Genomic DNA, 12339 nt, shown 5'->3' on the forward strand with positions numbered 1-12339 from the left:
CCCTGTCAGGAGAGCATCAGATGCCCATAGAGCGGCAGCTGTTTTAGGGGAAGAATTGAGAGTATTTCACAACTCTAACACATAAAATGAAATGTATCTCCCGACAGATTGCCCCGATCAGAGGACACACCGGATGCTGCACAAACTACAGTAACAGGCTCCCCGCCCACCCAGCCGCTGCTGCCTGGAGAACTTATCTACGTGAGAAGCTTTGTTCGAAAATGGAATAACCCCAGGTTTCATGGCCCATATGAAGTAGTGTTTTTGCCTTCCCTGGCAGTGAAAGTAGCTTCGATATTGGAGTCACCATTTAAACGTCCGCAGGGCACCCCCAAACATTACTCAATCTCCTTATGGACACCTGACACTGCTCACCTACCTCGGCACCAAGTATACGGCCAGATTGCACAATTCCTTCCGCCCCTTATCCCACATGTGCACATATACAACTGCTCGTACACAAATTTCCTTCCTTCCTTCCTTCCTTCCTTCCTTCCTTCCTTCCTTCCTTCCTTCCTCCCCTCCTCCCCTTTCGTTTTCTTCCCCAGTGGCTTCAAATACTTCATTCACCATTCTAATGTTCACATTGGAAATTTATTGGGGAGGTCATATAAAAGAGGGGGGAGGAGGGCGCTGCATACACAAACATCACCAACATTACTGTAAATATGTATAACAATAGTAATGAGCGTAATAACAGCTATAGCAGACCAACAAGTAAACCTGTACGTATTAGTTTGAGTATATTAGAAAAAAGTCCTAATTTGTAAGAATATTTTTCGTAATATAAGCATGAATGATAATAGCATTAGAAGTGTTGTTACCAAACCCATAAGGCCACATAAGAGAATGAAAAGGCCAGCTCAAAGGGCAAAATATGCCTACCATGGGCTAGGCCTTGATGTTATTGAAGATGTGTGACACCCCGAGATGTCTAACAGTTGGTATATGGATAAGGAGTGTGGTAGGGAGAGAAACAGTGAATAGTAGCTGTTAAGTATGTTCACTAATCCTGTACGCATCGGGAGCACTCAAGGTATTGGTGCCACAAGAAGTACCAATCATAGATGCACAGTGCCTGGTTCATCTTGTGCTATGTAGGGTCAAGGGCTCCTTCCAGGCACACAGTGTGTGACTAGAGCTCATGGATCCAGATCCCCTGCAATGTAGCGATAATCTTAGAGACAAATGCTTGCAACAACTATATCTGGTGATCCAAGGACTTAAATATATAAACTGCTTGACAGAGGGCTTCCTGGGATATGAAGAGCTCCTGGCTCCAGTGTAAGCAACCCGTACACACAATTGGACAGAGCATATTAGAGTTGACCTGGATTGCAGCAATGGAAAAACCGAGAAGAAACATATGAACTTCGCTTCCACAGTGAAGGAACTATTTTTATCGGCTCGAACGAACGCTGCAATAAGACCAGCCTGATTCCAGACCTTAAGAGTCACAGCGGCAGTGATGGGTGTGTGGCCAACAAGAGTACTAGCACCTCCTGGTGTTATGGAGGGACTACTGCTCGCTGGTTTAACTGCACTCAGCACTACTGGTTATCCCAGAAGAACATTTGAAAAGGGGGCCAATACCCTATATAGCACTGACCGTTTCTCCTGCGTTTGAAGAACAGAACCAGTTACCACCGCCAGAGTTTCACGGAAGGGGACAGTATGAGAAGCTTCAGAGAAAGAATGGATCAAACGACCTCTCTAGAGACTCATCTACGCTGCTTGCTGAAATCCCCAATGATTAGACGTTGTGCAGGCAGCGGACAATGCAAAATGGCTGCAAATTGTACACTGGAAACTGGTCCAGTTGGCAAATGACACCTAGCATGGGTTCAACATCATAAAGATTGAGCTGTGTGCCTTGAGACTGATGATGATGCAGAATCGATAAGTCCCGGATTGTTCACGGCAATGGAAGGAGGCATGTGCCGGAAAATTGGCGATTCCTGCTGCGCATTCATACCTCCCGAAGACTTGGAGAACGGATCATCATTTTCTCACATAATTGCTGCTGTACATTGTCTAGGAATTTGCATGAAGAAATGAGGAATGCAAAGAAATGGCTAGTTTGATGTTGCATTCTATTGGGCCCTGTCCTGATTGGGCGCCATCGTGAAGATTCTGGTGCCCGTCATAGTGCTCGTCTTGGTCATCTTCTGTGCACTCCGGTGTTGTGCCAAAGCAGTGCCTAATAGCGCAATGATGAATGATGGTTTCAATTGGAGTTTCAAAGGTACCTCGCAATACAATAGACTGACCATCCCATCTCTAGCATGGTTCCCATCCCTTATGGAGACGAAGTAGACCACTTGTATCGCACCATAGTTGTTCAACCCCTGATCCTGTGAATTATATGGATGTATGAGTGGATATGAGCAGGCGATTGGGGGGGGTGTATCTAATACATGCAACGCTGAGTATGCGCAGTCAGGGCAGAGTTTATGGTCTGTATGTAGGACCTGGATACCAGATAAAAGAACCCCACATATGAGGAAGCAGTGAGAAGAGAGCACAAGCGCATGCATAGGGGGGAGTTTGTTACTGTAGAAGTAACGAAAGGGGGGGGAACGTTGGGAAGGGAGCAAGCCCATCCCACCCCCTAGGCGGTTTACGGTGAGACGTGCCCCATTGAAAGAATTATGATCGACCAGGGAGGAGGGGCGCGTCCTAAAAGTCCCCACACAGTCATAATATTGCATGCGATTTAGACATGGTGCACGTAAACAAGCGAATGCCTTTTTCTTTTTTTTTTTTTTTAAAGATATTAGCCGTAGTCCAAGCATACGGAATGCACGGCCATGCAGTATTCAGTGTGTTAGACACAGGGCGTGCGCCTGAAGGGTAAATCTGGACAGGCCCAAGCGCTGATGAGAGAGGCCCACGCCGCGGATTTCCGCAGAAACCCTTATTTATTTTAAAGTTGTTGCCAAAATGTTTGTTCTAAAAAGAATGTGCCATGCAAGGCCACGAGACAGTACTAGTTGCCTTGGTGTGTGTGTTATCACAAACAAGCCAAAGCAGGCCTCTGAACCCCACCCAGCGAACTTCGAGTTATAGCCCCTACAACTGCCCTAGTCCCAGGACCTCTGAATTCCGAGACACCACTTCACCCCAGACCACCGACCATAAACCAATCAACCATAAAGATCTGAGAGTATGGTCGTCCCACCTTTATTTAATAATGACATGGTTTGTAGTGCAATGTACACAGAGGGATACATTATAGTTCAAAAGCCAGGGTGGAAACCTTGGGAGCTGATGCGATTGTGAATGAGTGAAGTATGTGTGGGTCGGTGTTACCTCAAGACTCCCCCCTACGCCAGTCCTGAAACCTGCCAGGTGCACTATATAATGATATAGTAGCATTGTTCACAAATGTAGCTAATTGCTTCTTCTGTCTTGGTTCCGTGGAGACGATGAGCCCAGCAGACCCCACGTGATGGAAGACGGACGGACGACACCAATGGCCTGGCATCCCCTATGGAGCAGGCAGACTTATCTATAGGGTCGCACCAACCAGTCATGCAGGTTTTTCACTGTATACAATGATGTCACCTTTGATACTGTCTCCTTATAAGATTCTGCTTCTACACTTTTGATAGAATTTTCCATGGCAGCAGAGTTCTTTGCTGATGCACATATTTTTAATACTTTTTTCACTTGCAAGAGCATATTGGGACTTTTTCCCTAGTGGGTTGTATTTTTTTCTGGTGTGAGCGTTTAGGGGCATTCCTTCATTAGCTTAGACTTTGGAAGGCGTGGGGGTGGTGAAAGGTTCCGTTTAGCACGAACAGAGCACTCTTAATAATAAGTTAGGCATAATGTATGAAAATAGTTATTTAGGCCTTATGTAAACTCTAAACATTGAAATGCAGCAGGAAGGTAGCGCACTGAAAAATGTACTACTATCCTATACTTTCACTTTGGTGTGCTTTGCTAAGGGCAGTAGCACTTCACTTTTAATAATACACTATTCTGAAAATTGATTAAGTGCCGTAATGCAAGTGAATAAAAAGAGAACTAGGTAAGTAATTAACAATTTGAAAACTAATAGGCAGAAAATAAAGGAGTTGGAAAACATCCTACAAAACATCACAATTTAAGTTACTATCCTTAAAAAGTTCTTCTTTAGTTAGAAATAGGTGGTCCTAGTGCCCATAGATTCACAAGTCCTAATACGTTTTTGCAGGAGGATAGGACTGTCTTTTGGAGGTTTGAACAAATGTTGGCTTCAGCAAAGAAGTAGTTTGCAAGTGTTCCATAGTACACAAAAAGAAAGTTTTTAAAAGACCCTCTCGCAATACAATCAGCTTTTGGGGAGGCCCGAGTGAGGTTACCAGAACTGAACACCACTGTTAAAGGTTCACCCCCTGCACTCAGATTCACTCAGGGACCACTTTAGGAGTTCATGAATTAGCCGAGCCGTCTGTATTTGTGCCTTGGTTTCATTGGTGGAAGTCATGGGGCTTCGGGTGTAGATGTGTTCCTCAGGCATTTGGTATTTGGGTCCGGCTAGTTCCAAGTTCCTATGGACCGGTTATGTGCGCTGGATAGCTGGACACCGCAGACACACAACTACTGAACCACCACTCTGTTGACCTCAGAGTACCCTCAGGATGTGATGCAGGCAGCGAGTCACTATGGCCACTCGAAGAAAATGGGGGAATGTAACCTTTTTGGTGGAAACAAGGAAACTGGCCTTGCAAGGCCCCTCTTCTATAAGTTGAGGATCTACACAGTAGGAGTGGCGACCGGCGCAGCAAAGTAGCCCAGTAGGACATCTGGCTAGCCCACAGGATGAGTCTTCCGATCGCTCCAAGAGGTTGAGACTGGTTGTTCACATTGGCCAGTGGGCATAAACGCAGATGAAGGCCTTCAGGAGATATGCAGAGAAGACAGGGCTTTGTTGGGTAAGTGAAGAAAGTGCTGCTGGCTGGCTAGCTTCCAACAGCGAGTTCCGGGTCTTCTTCAGGCTGCTGTCCTTCCTTCACCGATCTAATAAACGGTTGTAGCAGTTCCCTTTTTATCCAGGCTGGAGTTGTCCTCAACCCACCAATGGCAAGAGTCTGCACCATTCAAATTTGGCAAGGGCTATTTAATTCTGGACAGCTTCTTACCTCTGCATCTGCCCAGCAACAGACACTCCGGCATGAATGTGGACTGGGTCTAGACAGGCCCAGCCCCACATCCAGTCACACAGAGATTATCACTTTTCCTATGAAAGCTGGAGCTTTCCCCAGGAAGGGCTTTCAGTGCATGGAAAATCTGGGACAGGAAGAAGGTCCAACTACAGGATGGCCAAAGGACAGACAGAAATCTCGTGGCACTGCCCGTTTAGAGTACAAGGTACTGTAAATTGCAAAAGTGCACAAGATTGTAAATGAAAATTGTATTAAAGTATTTGTTGCCAGTAGGGGTGTACGAAAAAATGGCCAATTACTTTTCCGCAGTGAAATTAGTGGATTGCTGACAAACTTCTCCCAATCTGCCATTTTGGCCTTTCCGAGCAGAATTTGCTTTTTGGGACATTTTCCTGGCCAACTTTTTCAATTGAATATCTTTTTTCCCAAAACAGATTTTTGGGCATGAAAGGGGTGTTTCGCCCCTTTAAATTTAGTCTTTCCCTGAAATTTCATTTTTTGTGTTTCGGACTGAACAAAAAAAAAATGTTCTGCTGTAAAGAAAAAATGCCAAAAGTGCGGCATAGAAGATGAAAACTGCCCAGCCGGTGGGACAGAATTTTTGGTTAATTTCACTAATTCAGTTTCCTGGACACACCATGCAACTAACCCAACGTATCCAAAAAGTTTTTCTGCCAAGTAAAAACAGAGAACTTTACTATGGAAAACCGAGTTCTCCTGCACTGATAGCCATGGACTGATCAGTTCCCCCTAAACCAGAAGAGCTCAGCAAGGTTAAGTGAAGCAAATAGGCTTGAATTACCTCCAAAAGTCAGCAACAGTTCAAGAAATTAGCAGAAAGTGGGGAAAGCAGGACAAAGGCAAATATTTCCTTGCAGAGTGAAAGGAAGGAAATTCTGTATCTGGATATTAATATTTTAGTTTGATTATTTTGTAGACTCTCAACTCGCAGCTCTTAGTGCTAAAACTCTACATCCAACTAGTAAATTGCTAGGCCATGCTACCAGCCTGCATTAGCTACAGGAAGTGTATTGGGTTTCAGGGTAGCACACACACAAGGCACTCATCCTCCATATGTTATATTTACAACATCTGAAGACAACTTCTGTTCCCACCACTTTGGTCCACGTTCCCAGTGTTGGTAATTTAACACCACTAATGTCGAAGAGTAGTGAAGTTTAGCATGGAGTTAGAATGTCATTTTCTGCACAGAGGTTTTTACCATTAAATACTCTTACTCCAGTTATTGAAATGTTGTATACATTATGAATTATGGTGTTTGCTATTTATGAAGGCTTTTTTATCTTTTAACTCTTTTAGAGGCATTCAAATGCATCCCAGTCACTCTGTGAAATTATCCGTTTAAGTAGAGACCAGATGTTACAAGTGCAGAGCAGTACTGAGCCGGATCCACTTCTTTCAACTCTAGAGAAGTATGTTCCTCCTCTTACTTTATTATAATTATTCATGTTGAGTGTCACTGTGTATTTTCTTACATCTTGTCTGAGAGTGCTTTTGTGTTTTTCAAATAAGATGTGCAAGCTTGTAATGATTTCCAAGAAACCATCATTCATGATTTGCTTTATGAAACTCTGCTTATTCTGCCTAGCTAAATAGGTAGGTAGTGTACGTATATATATTTCTGGGCTTGTGGAATCTGCTTAGATCACATGCTGTGCATAGGCCGACATCTAGTGGAAGCTGCAGAATATTAGTTTGTTTTTCGAATCTCGAAAATGGGCGTCGACACAGGGCACGCCAGTAATACTATCCCTAGTGTGACGTCCACTGCACCCATGATCCCTCAAGCGTCTAGGACCCTCTGATTGTTTTTTTCCGCCATACTGGTCGGAAGAATCCCGCGGAGTTCCCTGGCCTTAGCCATAATTTTGCAAAATATCTTAATATTTCCCCATTTTCTCCACCCCTATGTCGAGTCACCGAACTTCGACACTCGACGCCGGCCCGGAGAGGAAAACAACCGTTGAGAGCTGCACGACGGACTTGGGCCTCGGAAGTCCTCTGGCCTCGGACTTGGGCCTCGGAAGGCCTCTGGCCTCGGCCCTGCAAGTAGTGAGAGTGGGGGGTGGTAAATACTCTACACTGTTATATATAGGTACATTTTCTTATATATTCCTGCACACACTAGCCCGCTGCCACAGGGTGCGTATGGAGGGTACCCCTTTCCAATTTAGCCCCAATTGCAACCGCAATTACCCTTGGATTGACAGGCACGCCATGTGTAACCTCTGCTTGCCGAGGGACCACCCCGAGGCGAACTGCAGAGCGTGTAGTCTGTTTAAACGAAGACCCTAAAGGACCGTTCGATCAAACGTTGGGCCCACCACGCCAGGCGACAAGAGGCCATGTCAGCGGAGGGCGCCTTCAGTGATGGCAGCGACGCCGTGCTTTCGGATGGCGAGGGCAACGTGGCATCGAGAGACGGCCAATCGCAAGTCCCCGACCTTGGTTGTTTGTCCGGCAGGGCAGCTATGGGGAAAACCCCTGGCGACACGAGCGCTACCCACAGCACTTCCACTAAATATGCAAAGTCCAACCGAGACTCGACGCGCATGTCGAGTTCTCGGAAGGAGGCACACAGAGAATGGTCCACCGGATCGGTGTCCTCTGGGCGTTCTCGCTCAAGATCGCTGCATGACACCAGGCAACCATCCACTGTTGCCAAAAGTGCCATTGCTCCCTAAGGTAACGGAAGTTCAATCGTCGGAATACGGAGCCGACCTCTATCCCCAGGCAGCACTCTAGGAGTCGGCGTCAGCAGACCGCGTGACGGCTGCTCCCGAGTCCAGACCTCCACATTCTAGCGATAGGGACCCCACCCCCCCCGGAATCTCGACGCCAGACGTCGAAAAGCTCAGATGGAGTGAAAACTCTGGGGAAACACTCTTCCATCCACGGGGAGGGGGGGGGGGAAACAGCAGAAGAAGCACTCTCAACCACCTTCTACACCACAGAAACAGACAGACAAGTCAGTCTTCTGGTAAATTAACCAAGACCCCTGCACAAGGCCATAGGTCCAGTCAGGATAGAACAGGGAAACTCTCCCAGGAAAAGGTAATCCCCAGCTCTAAGGAATGGCCTAGTGAGGATATAGACAGTTATGTCTAGGATGTCATCCCTGGCAGACTTCTATGTCAAGAATCCTGAGCACTTCCTCTCCTATACACCTGACGGGGCTACACCCTCAGGGTCTAGGGACCCAGTACCCGTAAGTAAGAAATCCCGGGTTGAAGCACCAACACAGTCGGTCTTCGGATACCTTCTGTATACAGCCTTACTCTCAATGTAATGAGGATCCACTTTTGATTGTGGATCCAGATTTGGGCACGTTGGGAGACCAAACTGGGATGGACTACTATGGGGATGACTAGGTCCAAGAGGAGGACGAGGATGACCCAGAAACCTACAGGGTAGACTCCCCAGTAGACAAAGAACCTCCAGTTGCCGACTTCCCGGTCGACAACCAACCTCGCCTGAATGAGGTGTTGTCCAGAGCGGCAGAACACTTCCGCATAGATACCCAGAGAGCACAGGCAGAGAGGGATTTTGCCGAGGAGCTAGTGGGAGGAAGGAGACCCGTTGCCCATTCCATCCCTATTCTCAAATCTAAACGGAGGAGAATAGACCCTTCCCTTCTAAATCCCTACCTCACCAGGGCAGTAAACCCCAGGATCGAAAAACTATTCAGGGCAGCCCAGTCAGACCCGCTGTACATAAGGGGGCAACTGAAACCGGACTCCCTGGTAGTGACAAACACCAGAAAGAGGGCGGGAACGCCCCTATCATCGTCTGAAGCTCCACCCGACAAGGAGAGCAAAAAGATCTATGGTTTGGGTAGAAATGTAGCCTGCACTTCCGCCTACCAGGCAAGGATTGCAAACTCCACCACCCTACTGGCGAGTTACAACTGCCACCAGTGGGAACAGGTCGCAGAACTCATCGACTCCACCCTGGAACCTTTAAAAGGCCAGTTGCACAGGTTGCGTCGGAGCGAAGAGCCGTGTCTGGTTGCATCCTTAAAGCAACCTTTGAAGCCGCGGATAACGCCGGCAGACTGATGGCAGAGAGCACTGTTATCAAAAGACATGCTTGGTTAAGACAGTCTGGGTTCAAACCCGAGACACAAGCATCTTTAATAGACAAACCGGTGGAGCCTGATCTACTGTTTGGCAAGGCGGTAGAGGACGCGCTAAAAAAAAATGCCAAGGATGAGTATGAGACTCTCAAATCCCAGGGCCAGTTAACCAACAAACCCCTGAATGAAAGAGGGAATGGCACTTTTCGTCGCCCACGCGGCCAAAATTCCCAAAGAGGCTCCAACTATTCCCAGGGGCAGGGTACACCATGGAACAACAACCACCAGCAGTCTATGTTATGGCAGGGTGGTCGGTCAAAATACCGAAAATAAAATCTCGAATTACAAAAAGCATGAATTAAAAATCTCGGAAAAAAATATCGAATTTTTTATTTATTTGTGTTTGTGGGGTCAGGTAAGTAAAAAAAAAAGGGGTAAAATAAAAAAATGAAAAAAGGGGGGTTGGGGGAACCTCCCCATTTTGAAAAAAACGCATTGAAAAAAAATTCGTTTTTTTTTTTTTTTTTTTTTTCTCGATTTTTAATTCGTGCTTTTTTTTAGATTTTAATTTTCGAGATTTTGACTATAAACCTTATGGCAGGTGTAACAAAAGAGGATGTGATAAGGGTAGAGGCAGCCCCAATAGATCCTCCCCCAAAACAGTGACGTGACGTTCAGGGTCCCTTCTCGCTCATCCCCCAGTAGGGGGACGCATTTCCAACTTCACCCAAGCTTGGGAAGGGATCACATCAGACAGAATGGTGCTGTCCACAGTGTCCGCAGGATACTGCATAGAACTGTTAGAGCGTCCCCGAAACCACCCTCCACAACAGAGTACATTCATGGGACCACCAGAAGATCCTCCTCAAAGAGATTGCCAATCTTCTAGCAAAGGACACGATAGAACTCGTCCCGGGACTCCAGGTAAACAAGGGTATTTATTCAACTTACTTCCTTGTGCCAAAAAAAGAATTGACAACGCGCCCAGTATTGGATTTACGGCCTGAAAACAAGTATGTCAAGCCCCAAAAATTGCACATGACTACTCCCCAAGAAGCAATCCCCCTCCTAAAAAAGTGGATTACATAGCAACATTGGACATGAAAGATGCCTATTTTCATACTTCCATGTTCCCAGCACACAGAAGATACTTGAGCTTCAAGGTGGACAGTCAGCACTACCAGTTCAAGGTATTGCCCTTCGGGATAGCCTCGGCTCCAAGGGTATTCACCAAGGTACTGGCGGTGGCGGCGGTACACCTACGCATGGAGGCAATTCCAGTGTACCCTTACCTGGACGACTGGCTCATCACGGGGGAGATCCCAGTAATTTGCAGAACAAACATTCAAAGAACGATCGACGACCTCTTCGAATTAGGTTTCTCCATAAACGAGAAAGTCAAGTCTGGTGCCAAGAACCTCAAAACAGTTCCTAGGAGCTGTCCTAAACACACAAGAGGGGTTGGCCTTTCCAACAGAGGAAAGAATTCGGAATATACTGCTGCAAATTCCGCAATATCAGGCCGGTTGCCAGATAACGGTACGCAAAGCTATGCGTTTGCTGGGCATGATGGCGTCATGTATTTACCTGGTGCCCCACGCGCGCCTGCGTTCCATGCAAGAATGGTTGGCGAAACAGTGGTCTCAGGCAAGTGGTCAGTGGGACTATCTAGTTGTTGTTTCGCCAAACACTTGTACAAAGCCTTCACTGGTGGATAAGAAAATCTGTCCAAGGGGAAACCCTTTTACAATCCCGAGATACAGGCGGTAGTCACAACGGACGCATGCCTGACAGGGTGGGGAGCTCACCATCTCCACCACACAGCTCAGGGTCTCTGGTCTCACTCAGTGGCCAAGAATCTTATCAATCTGCTAGAGCTTCTGGCAGTATTCAGAGCGCTTCAGGCGTTCGAGCCCTACCTGTTGAACCTGTCAGTGCAGAGCCTGACAGACAGCACTACAGGCATGTTTTACCTGAACAAGCAAGGAGGGACTCGTTCGCCAAATCTGTCCAAACTGCGCCCAGAAAATTTGGATATGGACACTCAGACATAACATCTTCCTGTCATCTCAACATGTTCCAGGGGATCTCAATTCTCTGGCGGACGCTTTGAGCAGAGATCCCCTCCGAGAGGAACACGAATGGGGTCTACACAGAGAAGTCATAGATCTCTTCTCTCAGTGGGGTTTCCCCACTATAGACCTATTCGCCACAAGCGAAAACATACAGTGCCCAGGATTCGCATCCAGCTTCCCCCAACCAGACTCCCAGGGGAATGCCCTGTGGATGAACTGGTCAGGGATGTTTGCATATGCTTTTCCACCAACACCTCATCAGGAAGGTGGTCAACAAGATGAACAGAGAATCGATGACGCTCATCCTAGTTGCTCCCATGTGGGCGAGACAACCGTGGTTCCCACACTTACGCAGACTAGCGGTGTGCGAACACATTAAAACTCCCGGGTTGGTACAACCTACTGTTCCAGCACCAAGGTCAGAAAGTGCATCCTCAACCCAACTCCATGAACCTGGCAGCATGGCTCCTGAGGTCATAGAGTTTGGACATCTCAAATTACCGCAGAGATGCATGGACATCCTAAGAGAATCTAGGAAGCCAAACATGAGGCACTGCTACTTTGACAAATGGGAAAGATTTGTTATCTGGTGCCAGAATAAGCAAATCAACCCAGTTGATTGCACTCCTTCCACAATTGTCACATACATGCTCCACCTGCTGGACGCAGGGTTGGTTTTTAACTCGCTTAAGGTACACCTGGCAGCACTGTCAGCATATACCACCTCCCATAACAAGGTGTGGTGGAAAGTACCAGTGGTTAAAGCCTTCATGGAAGGAGTAAAGAGACTTCGACCTCCAATTTCAAACCCACCACCAGGATGGGACCTTAACGTGGTGCTATCTAAACTCATGGGCCGCCCCATTCGAGCCCATGCATAAAAACAGTCTCAAACACCCGACTTATAAGAATGCCTTCTTAGTAGCTATTACTTCTATAAGAAGGGTCAGTGAAATTCAGGCTCTGTCAGTGCAGGATCCTTTCTTTACGGTTCATAAAGATAAACTGGTTTTAC

At 46.8% G+C, this 12339-nt stretch overlaps 1 protein-coding gene across 10 annotated transcripts in view; it reads left to right on the forward strand.

The window, feature by feature from the left end:
• The window catches only part of PPP6R3 (protein phosphatase 6 regulatory subunit 3), a 2530957-nt gene that overhangs the window by 616850 nt on the left and 1901768 nt on the right, over positions 1 to 12339 (forward strand). For all 10 annotated transcript variants that reach the window (XM_069624114.1, XM_069624109.1, XM_069624112.1 and 7 more), the window contains one exon: positions 6474 to 6586. In XM_069624114.1, the coding sequence (XP_069480215.1) occupies positions 6474 to 6586 (113 nt within the window). The remainder of the gene's footprint in view (positions 1 to 6473; positions 6587 to 12339) is intronic.

The sequence above is a fragment of the Ambystoma mexicanum genome, chromosome 11, assembly GCF_040938575.1.
Source record: "Ambystoma mexicanum isolate Mex_15411 chromosome 11, UKY_AmexF1_1, whole genome shotgun sequence".
Lineage (NCBI taxonomy): Eukaryota > Metazoa > Chordata > Amphibia > Caudata > Ambystomatidae > Ambystoma > Ambystoma mexicanum.